This window comes from Ascaphus truei, chromosome 15 (genome assembly GCF_040206685.1).
Source record: "Ascaphus truei isolate aAscTru1 chromosome 15, aAscTru1.hap1, whole genome shotgun sequence".
NCBI lineage: Eukaryota > Metazoa > Chordata > Amphibia > Anura > Ascaphidae > Ascaphus > Ascaphus truei.
Window position 1 is genome coordinate 38,962,749 of NC_134497.1, and position 14,908 is coordinate 38,977,656.

A 14,908-nucleotide genomic window follows, 5' to 3' on the forward strand; every position below is an offset into this window, starting at 1 on the left:
ACAGCACGGTAAAGGCACACACACCGACAGCACGGTAAAGGCACACACACACCGACAGCACGGTAAAGCACACACACACCGACAGCACGGTAAAGGCACACACACCGACAGCACGGTAAAGGCACACACACACCGACAGCACGGTAAAGGCACACACACCGACAGCACGGTAAAGGCACACACACCGACAGCACGGTAAAGGCACACACACACCGACAGCACGGTAAAGGCACACACACACCGACAGCACGGTAAAGGCACACACACACCGACAGCACGGTAAAGGCACACACCACCGACAGCACGGTAAAGGCACACACACACCGACAGCACGGTAAAGGCACACACACCGACAGCACGGTAAAGGCACACACACACCGACAGCACGGTAAAGGCACACACACCGACAGCACGGTAAAGGCACACACACCGACAGCACGGTAAAGGCACACACACCGACAGCACGGTAAAGGCACACACACACCGACAGCACGGTAAAGGCACACACACCGACAGCACGGTAAAGGCACACACACCGACAGCACGGTAAAGGCACACACACACCGACAGCACGGTAAAGGCACACACACCGACAGCACGGTAAAGGCACACACACCGACAGCACGGTAAAGGCACACACACCGACAGCACGGTAAAGGCACACACACACCGACAGCACGGTAAAGGCACACACACCGACAGCACGGTAAAGGCACACACACCCGACAGCACGGTAAAGGCACACACACACCGACAGCACGGTAAAGGCACACACACACCGACAGCACGGTAAAGGCACACACACACCGACAGCACGGTAAAGGCACACACACCGACAGCACGGTAAAGGCACACACACACCGACAGCACGGTAAAGGCACACACACCGACAGCACGGTAAAGGCACACACACCGACAGCACGGTAAAGGCACACACACCGACAGCACGGTAAAGGCACACACACCGACAGCACGGTAAAGGCACACACACACCGACAGCACGGTAAAGGCACGACACACACCGACAGCACGGTAAAGGCACACACACCGACAGCACGGTAAAGGCACACACACCGACAGCACGGTAAAGGCACACACACACCGACAGCACGGTAAAGGCACACACCACCGACAGCACGGTAAAGGCACACACACACCGACAGCACGGTAAAGGCACACACACACCGACAGCACGGTAAAGGCACACACACACCGACAGCACGGTAAAGGCACACACACACCGACAGCACGGTAAAGGCACACACACCGACAGCACGGTAAAGGCACACACACCGACAGCACGGTAAAGGCACACACACCGACAGCACGGTAAAGGCACACACACCCGACAGCACGGTAAAGGCACACACACCGACAGCACGGTAAAGGCACACACACACCGACAGCACGGTAAAGGCACACACACCGACAGCACGGTAAAGGCACACACACCGACAGCACGGTAAAGGCACACACACCGACAGCACGGTAAAGGCACACACACACCGACGAGCCCACGGTAAAGGCACACACACCGACAGCACGGTAAAGGCACACACACACCGACAGCACGGTAAAGGCACACACACCGACAGCACGGTAAAGGCACACACACACCGACAGCACGGTAAAGGCACACACACCGACAGCACGGTAAAGGCACACACACCGACAGCACGGTAAAGGCACACACACCGACAGCACGGTAAGGCACACACACCGACAGCACGGTAAAGGCCACACACACCGACAGCACGGTAAAGGCACACACACACCGACAGCACGGTAAAGGCACACACACCGACAGCACGGTAAAGGCACACACACACGGAAGGCACACACCGACAGCACGGTAAAGGCACACACACCGACAGCACGGTAAAGGCACACACACCGACAGCACGGTAAAGGGCACACACACCGACAGCACGGTAAAGGCACACACACCGACAGCACGGTAAAGGCCACACACACCGACAGCACGGTAAAGGCACACACACCGACAGCACGGTAAAGGCACACACACACCGACAGCACGGTAAAGGCACACACACCGACAGCACGGTAAAGGCACACACACCGACAGCACGGTAAAGGCACACACACCGACAGCACGGTAAAGGCACACACACCGACAGCACGGTAAAGGCCACACACACCGACAGCACGGTAAAGGCACACACACACCGACAGCACGGTAAAGGCACACACACACCGACAGCACGGTAAAGGCACACACACCGACAGCACGGTAAAGGCACACACACCGACAGCACGGTAAAGGCACACACACCGACAGCACGGTAAAGGCACACACACACCGACAGCACGGTAAAGGCACACACACCGACAGCACGGTAAAGGCACACACACCGACAGCACGGTAAAGGCACACACACCGACAGCACGGTAAAGGCACACACACACCGACAGCACGGTAAAGGCACACACACCGACAGCACGGTAAAGGCACACACACCGACAGCACGGTAAAGGCACACACACCGACAGCACGGTAAAGGCACACACACACCGACAGCACGGTAAAGGCACACACACACCGACAGCACGGTAAAGGCACACACACACCGACAGCACGGTAAAGGCACACACACCGACAGCACGGTAAAGGCACACACACACCGACAGCACGGTAAAGGCCGCTAATAGCACGTAAGGCACACACCGACAGCACGGTAAAGGCACACACACCGACAGCACGGTAAAGGCACACACACACCGACAGCACGGTAAAGGCACACACACACCGACAGCACGGTAAAGGCACACACACCGACAGCACGGTAAAGGCACGCTAAGCACGGTAAAGGCACACACACCGACAGCACGGTAAAGGCACACACACCGACAGCACGGTAAAGGCACACACACACCGACAGCACGGTAAAGGCACACACACCGACAGCACGGTAAAGGCACACACACCGACAGCACGGTAAAGGCACACACACCGACAGCACGGTAAAGGCACACACACCGACAGCACGGTAAAGGCACACACACACCGACAGCACGGTAAAGGCACACACACCGACAGCACGGTAAAGGCACACACACACCGACAGCACGGTAAAGGCACCTAAAGCACGTAAAGGCACACACACCGACAGCACGGTAAAGGCACACACACCGACAGCACGGTAAAGGCACACACACCGACAGCACGGTAAAGGCACACACACCGACAGCACGGTAAAGGCACACACACCGACAGCACGGTAAAGGCACGCTAATAGCACGGTAAAGGCACACACACCGACAGCACGGTAAAGGCACACACACCGACAGCACGGTAAAGGCACACACACACCGACAGCACGGTAAAGGCACACACACCGACAGCACGGTAAAGGCACACACACCGACAGCACGGTAAAGGCACACACACCGACAGCACGGTAAAGGCACACACACACCGACAGCACGGTAAAGGCACACACACACCGACAGCACGGTAAAGGCACACACACACCGACAGCACGGTAAAGGCACACACACCGACAGCACGGTAAAGGCACACACACCGACAGCACGGTAAAGGCACACACACCGACAGCACGGTAAAGGCACACACACACCGACAGCACGGTAAAGGCACACACACCGACAGCACGGTAAAGGCACACACACACCGACAGCACGGTAAAGGCACACACACACCGACAGCACGGTAAAGGCACACACACACCGACAGCACGGTAAAGGCACACACACCGACAGCACGGTAAAGGCACACACACCGACAGCACGGTAAAGGCACACACACCGACAGCACGGTAAAGGCACGCTAATAGCACGGTTAAGGCACACACACCGACAGCACGGTAAAGGCACACACACCGACAGCACGGTAAAGGCACACACACACCGACAGCACGGTAAAGGCACACACACACCGACAGCACGGTAAAGGCACACACACACCGACAGCACGGTAAAGGCACACACACACCGACAGCACGGTAAAGGCACACACACACCGACAGCACGGTAAAGGCACACACACACCGACAGCACGGTAAAGGCACACACACACCGACAGCACGGTAAAGGCACACACACACCGACAGCACGGTAAAGGCACACAGACACCGACAGCACGGTAAAGGCACACACACCGACAGCACGGTAAAGGCACACACACCGACAGCACGGTAAAGGCACACACACCGACAGCACGGTAAAGGCACACACACCGACAGCACGGTAAAGGCACACACACCGACAGCACGGTAAAGGCCACACACACCGACAGCACGGTAAAGGCACACACACACCGACAGCACGGTAAAGGCACACACACACCGACAGCACGGTAAAGGCACACACACCGACAGCACGGTAAAGGCACACACACACCGACAGCACGGTAAAGGCACACACACACCGACAGCACGGTAAAGGCACACACACACCGACAGCACGGTAAAGGCACACACACACCGACAGCACGGTAAAGGCACGCTACAGCACGGTAAAGGCACACACACCGACAGCACGGTAAAGGCACACACACACCGACAGCACGGTAAAGGCACACACACACCGACAGCACGGTAAAGGCACACACACACCGACAGCACGGTAAAGGCACACACACACCGACAGCACGGTAAAGGCACACACACACCGACAGCACGGTAAAGGCACACACACACCGACAGCACGGTAAAGGCACACACACACCGACAGCACGGTAAAGGCACACACACACCGACAGCACGGTAAAGGCACACACACCGACAGCACGGTAAAGGCACACACACACCGACAGCACGGTAAAGGCACACACACACCGACAGCACGGTAAAGGCACACACACACCGACAGCACGGTAAAGGCACACACACACCGACAGCACGGTAAAGGCACACACACACCGACAGCACGGTAAAGGCACACACACCGACAGCACGGTAAAGGCACACACACACCGACAGCACGGTAAAGGCACACACACACCGACAGCACGGTAAAGGCACACACACACCGACAGCACGGTAAAGGCACACACACACCGACAGCACGGTAAAGGCACACACACCGACAGCACGGTAAAGGCACACACACCGACAGCACGGTAAAGGCACACACACCGACAGCACGGTAAAGGCACACAGACCGACAGCACGGTAAAGGCACACACACCGACAGCACGGTAAAGGCACACACACACCGACAGCACGGTAAAGGCACACACACCGACAGCACGGTAAAGGCACACACACACCGACAGCACGGTAAAGGCACACACACACCGACAGCACGGTAAAGGCACACACACACCGACAGCACGGTAAAGGCACGCTAATAGCACGGTAAAGGCACACACACCGACAGCACGGTAAAGGCACACACACACCGACAGCACGGTAAAGCACACACACACCGACAGCACGGTAAAGGCACACACACACCGACAGCACGGTAAAGGCACACACACACCGACAGCACGGTAAAGGCACACACACACCGACAGCACGGTAAAGGCACACACACACCGACAGCACGGTAAAGGCACACACACACCGACAGCACGGTAAAGGCACACACACACCGACAGCACGGTAAAGGCACACACACACCGACAGCACGGTAAAGGCACACACACACCGACAGCACGGTAAAGGCACACACACACCGACAGCACGGTAAAGGCACACACACACCGACAGCACGGTAAAGGCACACACACACCGACAGCACGGTAAAGGCACACACACACCGACAGCACGGTAAAGGCACGCTAATAGCACGGTAAAGGCACACACACACCGACAGCACGGTAAAGGCACACACACACCGACAGCACGGTAAAGGCACACACACACGACAGCACGGTAAAGGCACACACACACCGACAGCACGGTAAAGGCACACACACACCGACAGCACGGTAAAGGCACACACACACCGACAGCACGGTAAAGGCACACACACACCGACAGCACGGTAAAGGCACGCTAATAGCACGGTAAAGGCACACACACCGACAGCACGGTAAAGGCACACACACACCGACAGCACGGTAAAGGCACACACACACCGACAGCACGGTAAAGGCACACACACACCGACAGCACGGTAAAGGCACACACACACCGACAGCACGGTAAAGGCACACACACACCGACAGCACGGTAAAGGCACACACACACCGACAGCACGGTAAAGGCACACACACACCGACAGCACGGTAAAGGCACACACACACCGACAGCACGGTAAAGGCACGCTAATAGCACGGTAAAGGCACACACACCGACAGCACGGTAAAGGCACACACACACCGACAGCACGGTAAAGGCACACACACACCGACAGCACGGTAAAGGCACACACACACCGACAGCACGGTAAAGGCACACACACACCGACAGCACGGTAAAGGCACACACACACCGACAGCACGGTAAAGGCACACACACACCGACAGCACGGTAAAGGCACACACACACCGACAGCACGGTAAAGGCACACACACACCGACAGCACGGTAAAGGCACACACACACCGACAGCACGGTAAAGGCACACACACCGACAGCACGGTAAAGGCACACACACCGACAGCACGGTAAAGGCACACACACACCGACAGCACGGTAAAGGCACACACACCGACAGCACGGTAAAGGCACACACACACCGACAGCACGGTAAAGGCACACACACACCGAAAGCACGGTAAAGGCACACACACACCGACAGCACGGTAAAGGCACACACACACCGACAGCACGGTAAAGGCACACACACACCGACAGCACGGTAAAGGCACACACACACCGACAGCACGGTAAAGGCACACACACACCGACAGCACGGTAAAGGCACACACACACCGACAGCACGGTAAAGGCACACACACACCGACAGCACGGTAAAGGCACACACACACCGACAGCACGGTAAAGGCACACACACACCGACAGCACGGTAAAGGCACACACACCGACAGCACGGTAAAGGCACACACACCGACAGCACGGTAAAGGCACACACACACCGACAGCACGGTAAAGGCACACACACACCGACAGCACGGTAAAGGCACACACACACCGACAGCACGGTAAAGGCACACACACACCGACAGCACGGTAAAGGCACACACACACCGACAGCACGGTAAAGGCACACACACACCGACAGCACGGTAAAGGCACACCCACACCGACAGCACGGTAAAGGCACACCCACACCGACAGCACGGTAAAGGCACACCCACACCGACAGCACGGTAAAGGCACACCCACACCGACAGCACGGTAAAGGCACACCCACACCGACAGCACGGTAAAGGCACACCCACACCGACAGCACGGTAAAGGCACACACACACCGACAGCACGGTAAAGGCACACACACACCGGCAGCACGGTAAAGGCACACACACACCGACAGCACGGTAAAGGCACACACACACCGACAGCACGGTAAAGGCACACACACACCGACAGCACGGTAAAGGCACACACACACCGACAGCACGGTAAAGGCACACACACACCGACAGCACGGTAAAGGCACACACACACCGACAGCACGGTAAAGGCACACACACCGACAGCACGGTAAAGGCACGCTATAGCACGGTAAAGGCACACACACCGACAGCACGGTAAAGGCACACACACCGACAGCACGGTAAAGGCACACACACCGACAGCACGGTAAAGGCACACACACCGACAGCACGGTAAAGGGCACACACACACCGACAGCACGGTAAAGGCACACACACCGACAGCACGGTAAAGGCACACACACCGACAGCACGGTAAAGGCACACACACCGACAGCACGGTAAAGGCACACACACCGACAGCACGGTAAAGGCACACACACCGACAGCACGGTAAAGGCACACACACCGACAGCACGGTAAAGGCACACACACCGACAGCACGGTAAAGGCACACACACCGACAGCACGGTAAAGGCACACACACCGACAGCACGGTAAAGGCACACACACCGACAGCACGGTAAAGGCACACACACCGACAGCACGGTAAAGGCACACACACCGACAGCACGGTAAAGGCACACACACCGACAGCACGGTAAAGGCACACACACCGACAGCACGGTAAAGGCACACACACACCGACAGCACGGTAAAGGCACGCTAATAGCACGGTAAAGGCACACACACCAACAGCACGGTAAAGGCACACACACCGACAGCACTGTAAAGGCACACACACCGACAGCACTGTAAAGGCACACACACCGACAGCACGGTAAAGGCACACAGACCGGCAGCACGGTAAAGGCACACACACCGACAGCACGGTAAAGGCACACACACCGACAGCACGGTAAAGGCACACACACCGATAGCACGGTAAAGGCACACACCGACAGCACGGTAAAGGCACGCTAATAGCACGGTAAAGGCACGCTAATAGCACGGTAAAGGCACGCCAACAGCACACTGTTCAACAATAACAAAACAGACAGTGGAGCACTCACAAGTGGCAACTGAAGTAGTGAACCACATGCAACGATATGCACCCATTGCTGTGGCTGCTAAAACAAACCTTGTGTTTTCACAGCACACAGTAATACTTACCCAAGTCATGACACAGCCCAGCAATTTGGACACACAGAATATCCCGCTGGTCTATACCAAGCTCGGGCTGCCTCTCGTGTAATGCCTGCACCAGACATCGAGCCAGGTGTCCAACACTGTTAATTACAAAAACCACATGAAAGATTAAAATAGATGACACTACTCAATATAAATCAGAAGTGGAGACCATCAAAACAAAAATGTTGTTTTTCAGATGTGTTACATAGTTACATAGTAGATAAAAAAGACATGCGTCCATCAAATTCAACCTATGCTAAATTTAGATGACAGATACTTTATCCTATATTTGTACTTACAGTATATTGATCCAGAAGAAGGTAAACACAAAACCCCAGTGATATTATCCAATGATCTCTTAAGGTGAAAAATAAATTCCTCCCTGACTCCAAATATTGGCAAATCGGATTAATCCCTGGATCAACATCCTTCCCATGAATACTTATTTGGATTATCCCAGTATACCTTTCCTTTCTAAAAAGACACCCAACCCCTTTTTGAAGATATCTATTGTACCTTCCATCACAATCTCCATGGGTAATGAATTCCAGATTGTAACTGCCCTTACTGTAAGGAACCCTTTCCTTTGTTGCTGGTGAAATTTCCTCTCTCTCTTTCAACTCTAAGGAATGACCCAGAGACCTCTGTACTGCCCTTGGGATAAATAGTTCCTTTGAAAGCTCCTTGCACTGTCCCCGAATATATTTGTATACACTGTCCCCGTCCCCTCCTGTCCACTGTCCCCGTCCCTCCCCTCCTCCTGTCCACTGTCCCTCCCCCCACCCCATCTCCTGTCCATTGTCCCTCCCCCCACCTTTTCCTAGCGGGAAATTTCACTCACGGGCAACGCCGGGTCTCTCAGCTAGTATTTGTATATATAGTTATCATATCCCCTCTTAGACACCTCTTTTCTAATGTAAAGAAATCTAATTTAGCTAGCCTCTCCTCATAAATCAGATTATTCATCCCCTTTATTAATTTGGTGACTCTTCTCTGCACTCTCTCTAGTTCCATAATATCTTTTCTAAGAAGTGGTGCCCACAATTGTACTCCATACTGAAAGTGTGTTCTTACTAATGCTTTTATAAAAGGGGCATAATTATGTTTACTTCCCTTTCATGCATTGTCCGTTTAATGCAAGATAAGATCTTGTTTGCCTTTCCAGCTACTGCATGACATTGGGCACAATTGCTAAGCCTGCTGTCTACAAGCACTCCTAAATCCTTCTCCATCAAGGATTCTCCTAATTTAAATCACTATTTCATTTGCCTATTTATTCTTGCATCCCAAATGCATAACCTTACATTTATCTGTATTAAACCTCATCTGCCATTTACCTGCCCAAGTTTCCAGTCTCTTAAAGTTCTTCTGAAGAGAAATTACATCCTGCTCTGATTCTATTACCTTACACAATTTAGTATCAGCAGCAAAGATGGAGACTTTGCTCTCGATGCCAACCTCAAGGTCATTACTAAACAAGTTAAAAAGCAGGCATCCCAGTACCGATCCTTGAGGTACTCCACTCACAACGTTAGCCCAACCTGAAAAAGTTCCATTTATGACAACCCTCTGTTGTCTATCCTTCAACCAGTTTTCTATCCAGGGGCATATATTATTACTGAGTCCAATGTTCTTTATTTTGTACACCAACCTCGTGTGAAACCATATCAAAAGCCTTTGCAAAATCTAAGTAGACCACATCAACTGCATTACCCTGGTCTAAATTCCTACTTACCTCCTCAAAGAAACAAATAAGGTTAGTTTGGCAAGATCCATCCTTCATAAATCCATGCCGACTATTACTACTAATTTTGTTTTCCTTTAGGTATTCCTGAATATTATGCCATATTAAATCTTCAAGTAGTTTCCCCACTATTTAAGTCAGGCTTACAGGTCTGTAATTCCCCGGTTGTGATCTAGCTCCTTTTTAAATATAGGCACCACATCTGCTTTATGCCAATCTTGTGGTACTGAGCCTGTGGAAATGTGGAGTCCTTGAATATAAAATATAATGGTTTGGTCATTACTGAGGTTAACTCCTTGAGAACTCTTAGATGTATGCCATCGGGGCCAGGTGCCTTATTTAAATTTTATCAAGCAGCCCATGAACTCTCTAACTAATTGTTCATTAATATGGAGGTTGTGGCTTCTTCCTGTGGCGTTACTATTGCAATTGATTCTTCCCTGGTAAACACAGAGGCAAAGAATTTGTTTAATACCTCTGCTTTTTCCTTATCTACAATAATCTGCCTGCCCATCTCACACTGAAAGGGTCCTATATTTTCTTTTCTCATTTTTTTGTGATTAAGGTACTTAAAGAAATTCTTAGGGTTGACCTTTCGTTCTATTGCAATCCTTTTTTCATTATCCATTTTGCTAATTTGATTGCCCTTTTGCAATTTTTGTTACATTCCTTATAATTCTGATACGATGTCTCTGTCCCTTCTTACTTAAAGAATCTAAACGCCTTCCTCTTCTTGCCCATTTTCTCTCCATCCTGTTTATTTAACCACATTGGTTTTGACTTATTTCTTTTATACTTATTACCCAAGGGTATACACTGATAAGTGTGCTTTTCTAACAATGTTTTAACGACTGGCCATTTTATCTTCTACATTTTCCCTGCAAAATCATCCTCTTAATGTATTACTTGTAGATTAGTCCTCAGTTTATTAAATATGCCTTTCTAAAGTTTAAGGTCTTTGTTGAACCCAAGTAATCTTTTTTTTGATAATTTATTTCAAATGAGACCATGTTATGATCACTGTTACCCAAATGTTCCAGGACTTGAATATTTGTTATTACTTCTACATTGTTTGATATGACCAAATCCAGTACTGCCCCTCTCCTGGTTGGTGCCTCAATTTGTGTAATATAATGGTCTTTAAGCACCCCCAAAAACCTGTTTCCTTTCGTTATAATGCTAATCTCATTGCCCCAGTCTGTCTGGATAATTAAAATCACCCATTGTGTGCTGAAGGACGTAATACCAACGTTATTAATAGATGAGCTTTTGGTACATCAGAAGTGTCTTTCTTACTGCACACAAGTATTTAGGACTACACGAGTGAACAACTCTTATATTGGTTATATAAAGAGCAGCACAAATTACAATAGAAAAACAGTGTGTCCTGAACACGGTGAGCGGAGATATGAGCGTGATTTGACTTCTCTTAGCACCTGCCCGTTATGGGCTAGAATACTGTTCTACACATCCCCCGCTCCTTATCGGCCTCTAACAGGGACACAGCAGGATAGATGTCGAGTACCTTCCCAACCCCCATATAAAGAGCAAGATTAAAGGAAAAATGTTCTTACTTTTCAAAGACACAACAAAAATCTTCTGCTTTATGTTTGGTTACATTTGTTTACGACAAATTGTTTTCAGAGGTTTTCTTTATGAAGTAACAAGGGGTGAAACTTAAACATTCATCATGGACAAAAGCAACATCCTGTTCCCGAAGGTCATAAGAGATTCCCATACTACGCAGAATGCCATGTTAACCCCTTCATTGCTCTGCAATAAGTTGCAGGACCTTCCAGTAAGGAATTGGTTAATGAACCCTTATGTCTTCCTGTCCAAAGTGCACTAATGGCAGTGACTAGTTTAAGTGGTCACACTCAGGAAATTAGTGCCACTTAAGTATTTCTAAAGTCTGGTTGTAAACAGGGTGAGCTGAGACTTTGGGAGGGGTTTAATTTCCTCTGGCTGACCTTTTGTGAGATATCAGTGTTTATTCAGCAAACACTCAGGCCCAATCTCTCTCCCCATGCCCTTATCTTTATTTGCTCTCCGATAAGGACAAGGTTGTTTGAGAGTAGCAAAAACACTTGCCTGGCAAAAGTTTCCATTCAGAGCCCCTTAAGAAATTAGGCTTGTAAAAAATGACGAATAAAAAAAACAGGGAAAAGAGTAGCGGGTCCCTCCGCTCAAGCCACGCCCCCCTTCCCGCCCACCTCCCGCTCCGGCTCCCTACAGACTGCATATCGCGGTCTGTGTATGTCAGCGCCCCGCCTGTCTGCAGTGCGGGCGCGCTGACTCTGGGAGCGGGGCCTTAGCCTTAGGCCTTGCCCCCGCTGCCTACTACAGCGTCCGCTGTGGCGGACGCTGCGCGCACGAGAGCCCTCCCCGCAATGGCGCCGGGCCCGCTGCGAGGGGGGACCGCAGCCCTCGCGCGAGAGCTACTCACTCGCGTCGAGCGATTAGGCACGTCCCCCGGCGGTTCAGCCAATGAGGGCGAACCTGCCGGGTGACGTCATGGCCGCGCCCCCGTCACTCCTCCGCCACGCCCCTCCCCGGTCTCTCCTCCTGCAGTGAGCTGCAGACCGGGGAATTGGCTGGACGCGCCGCCAAAAGCGCGGGCGCGCATTACAGCGGCGACCGGGGCCTTAGCCTTACAGGTGGAGACACTAGACATGCCTTTCTGGTGGCTGCCGTGCTGCGCAGTGAATACTGTATTAGTATACTAATCAACCGTCTATTGCAGACAGATGAATAAAGTGGATCCCATGATGTGAGAGTGTATGCTTATGCAGTTGGAACTTTGGTTCCTATTAAACTGAGCAAGCTTTGCATAAACCTTCCGCTTAAGGCTGCGCTTATAGTGCCGGCGACGCAACAAAACAAATGCATTGTCGCCGTCATGTGCGCTTATAGTGCCCGTGACAAAGCGACGGAGCGACAGAAATCTGGTAGTCACTGTTATTTGATTTTTTTCGGCGACGGTCTCCCCTTGCGCCTAATCGGGAGCTTCTCAGTGCCTCTGCCCTCACCTTTTATGACGTCGCTGGCTGTCGCCCAAAACTGAATTACAACTTTTGGCAATGGCGACGGCATCGGTTGTGTCGCCGGCAATATAAGCGCGGCCTACGGTAGCTATCAGACACACAATAGTGGTTTGTGTGACCTGCAGTGATCAAGGGTCTAACACCTTGTGTTTGTAGCTTTATTGCAGGTGGTGACACTTTAACGCGCCTTGCTGGTTACTGCCCTTCTGCGCAGTGGGTACTGTGATCGTACACTAAGTCTGCCCATCAACCATCTATTGCAGACATAAAGTGGCACCCATGATGTGTGAGTTGTTATATTGAGCACACTTTATTTACACCTTCCACTTCGGATAGATATCAGACACATCTGCTAGATAGGTAAGCTGCTACTATGTGCATAGATTCAGAGGATTAAACATCCCAACACTGTGCTTTAGCACACATCTATACTCAAATGTATTTGATTTTAATACACAGATCATCTGTAGATCTGGCTATCCTGCTTCTAGCATATCTTGAAATAAGGCAGGCATCGGCTTGGCAGGCTTCACTGCCTCTCCTTCCCTCTATCAACACACGGTCTGTGACTGTGACCACAGGTCACTACAGGTTATATAAACAACCAATATATGTGTGCCTGATATCTATCCGAAGTAGAAGGTGTATATAAAGTGTGCTCAATGTAACAAAACACACACATCACGGGTTCCACTTTATTCATCGATGTCTGCAATAGACGGTTGATTAGTATACTAATACAGTATTCACTACGCAGCACGGCAGCCACCAGAAAGGCATGTCTAGTGTCTCCACCTGTAAGAAAGGCAACACAAAGAGTCTCCCGCAGCTCTGCAGCTTACACTATGTGCATAAACAGTTCAGTCAATTGATCATATCCTTTCTCCCTCTTAATCACCAATTTAAGCGGATCCTTTGTATTCAAGGACCGTTATAGGTATTTGATGCATTATCTATTCAACATCTACCGACATTGTTACGATCCAGAGTTTATATTATACACTCGACATAGGATCCAGTGTGCGTCTTGTCTGTTATTTTAATACCATGTATTTTAGTTTAAGGGTGAAGAAATAAAATGTATTTTTAATTTTATCATTAAACATTCAGTGTGAACCAGAGTGTTAAACCTTGGGTTACTTATCTTTATCTTTTCCATGTTTTTTATTCAATGTTTTTTTACAAGCCTAATTTCATAAGGGACTCTGAATGGAAACTTTTGCCAGGCAAGTGTTTTTGTGGGTTACTTATCTTTTCTCATTATTAATACCCAAGAGCACCGCTCACAACCTATGTTTGGTAGTAGCGGGGGTTCCCTACCCGATTCCGTGTACAAAACAGCTAATTATTTGCTTTCAGTATGATAAGATTAGTTTAGAGAAGACAACTCAACTGGTAACTTTCTAGCAAAAGGATAGTTTCCCAACTAGCTACCGTGAGATTGCACCTTTAAATTAGCAAATGGTGCCAGAGACCATTTCTATGCTGTCCTGTGTGTTAC

At 50.8% G+C, this 14,908-nt stretch overlaps 2 protein-coding genes across 6 annotated transcripts in view; one reads left to right on the forward strand and one right to left on the reverse strand.

The window, feature by feature from the left end:
* LOC142466841 (uncharacterized) overlaps positions 1-14,908 on the forward strand; it is a 755,003-nt gene that overhangs the window by 628,285 nt on the left and 111,810 nt on the right. The window lies entirely within an intron of this gene.
* SAMHD1 (SAM and HD domain containing deoxynucleoside triphosphate triphosphohydrolase 1) overlaps positions 1-14,908 on the reverse strand; it is an 88,300-nt gene that overhangs the window by 60,146 nt on the left and 13,246 nt on the right. For all 5 annotated transcript variants that reach the window (XM_075572322.1, XM_075572323.1, XM_075572326.1 and 2 more), the window contains one exon: positions 8,602-8,717. In XM_075572322.1, the coding sequence (XP_075428437.1) occupies positions 8,602-8,717 (116 nt within the window). The remainder of the gene's footprint in view (positions 1-8,601; positions 8,718-14,908) is intronic.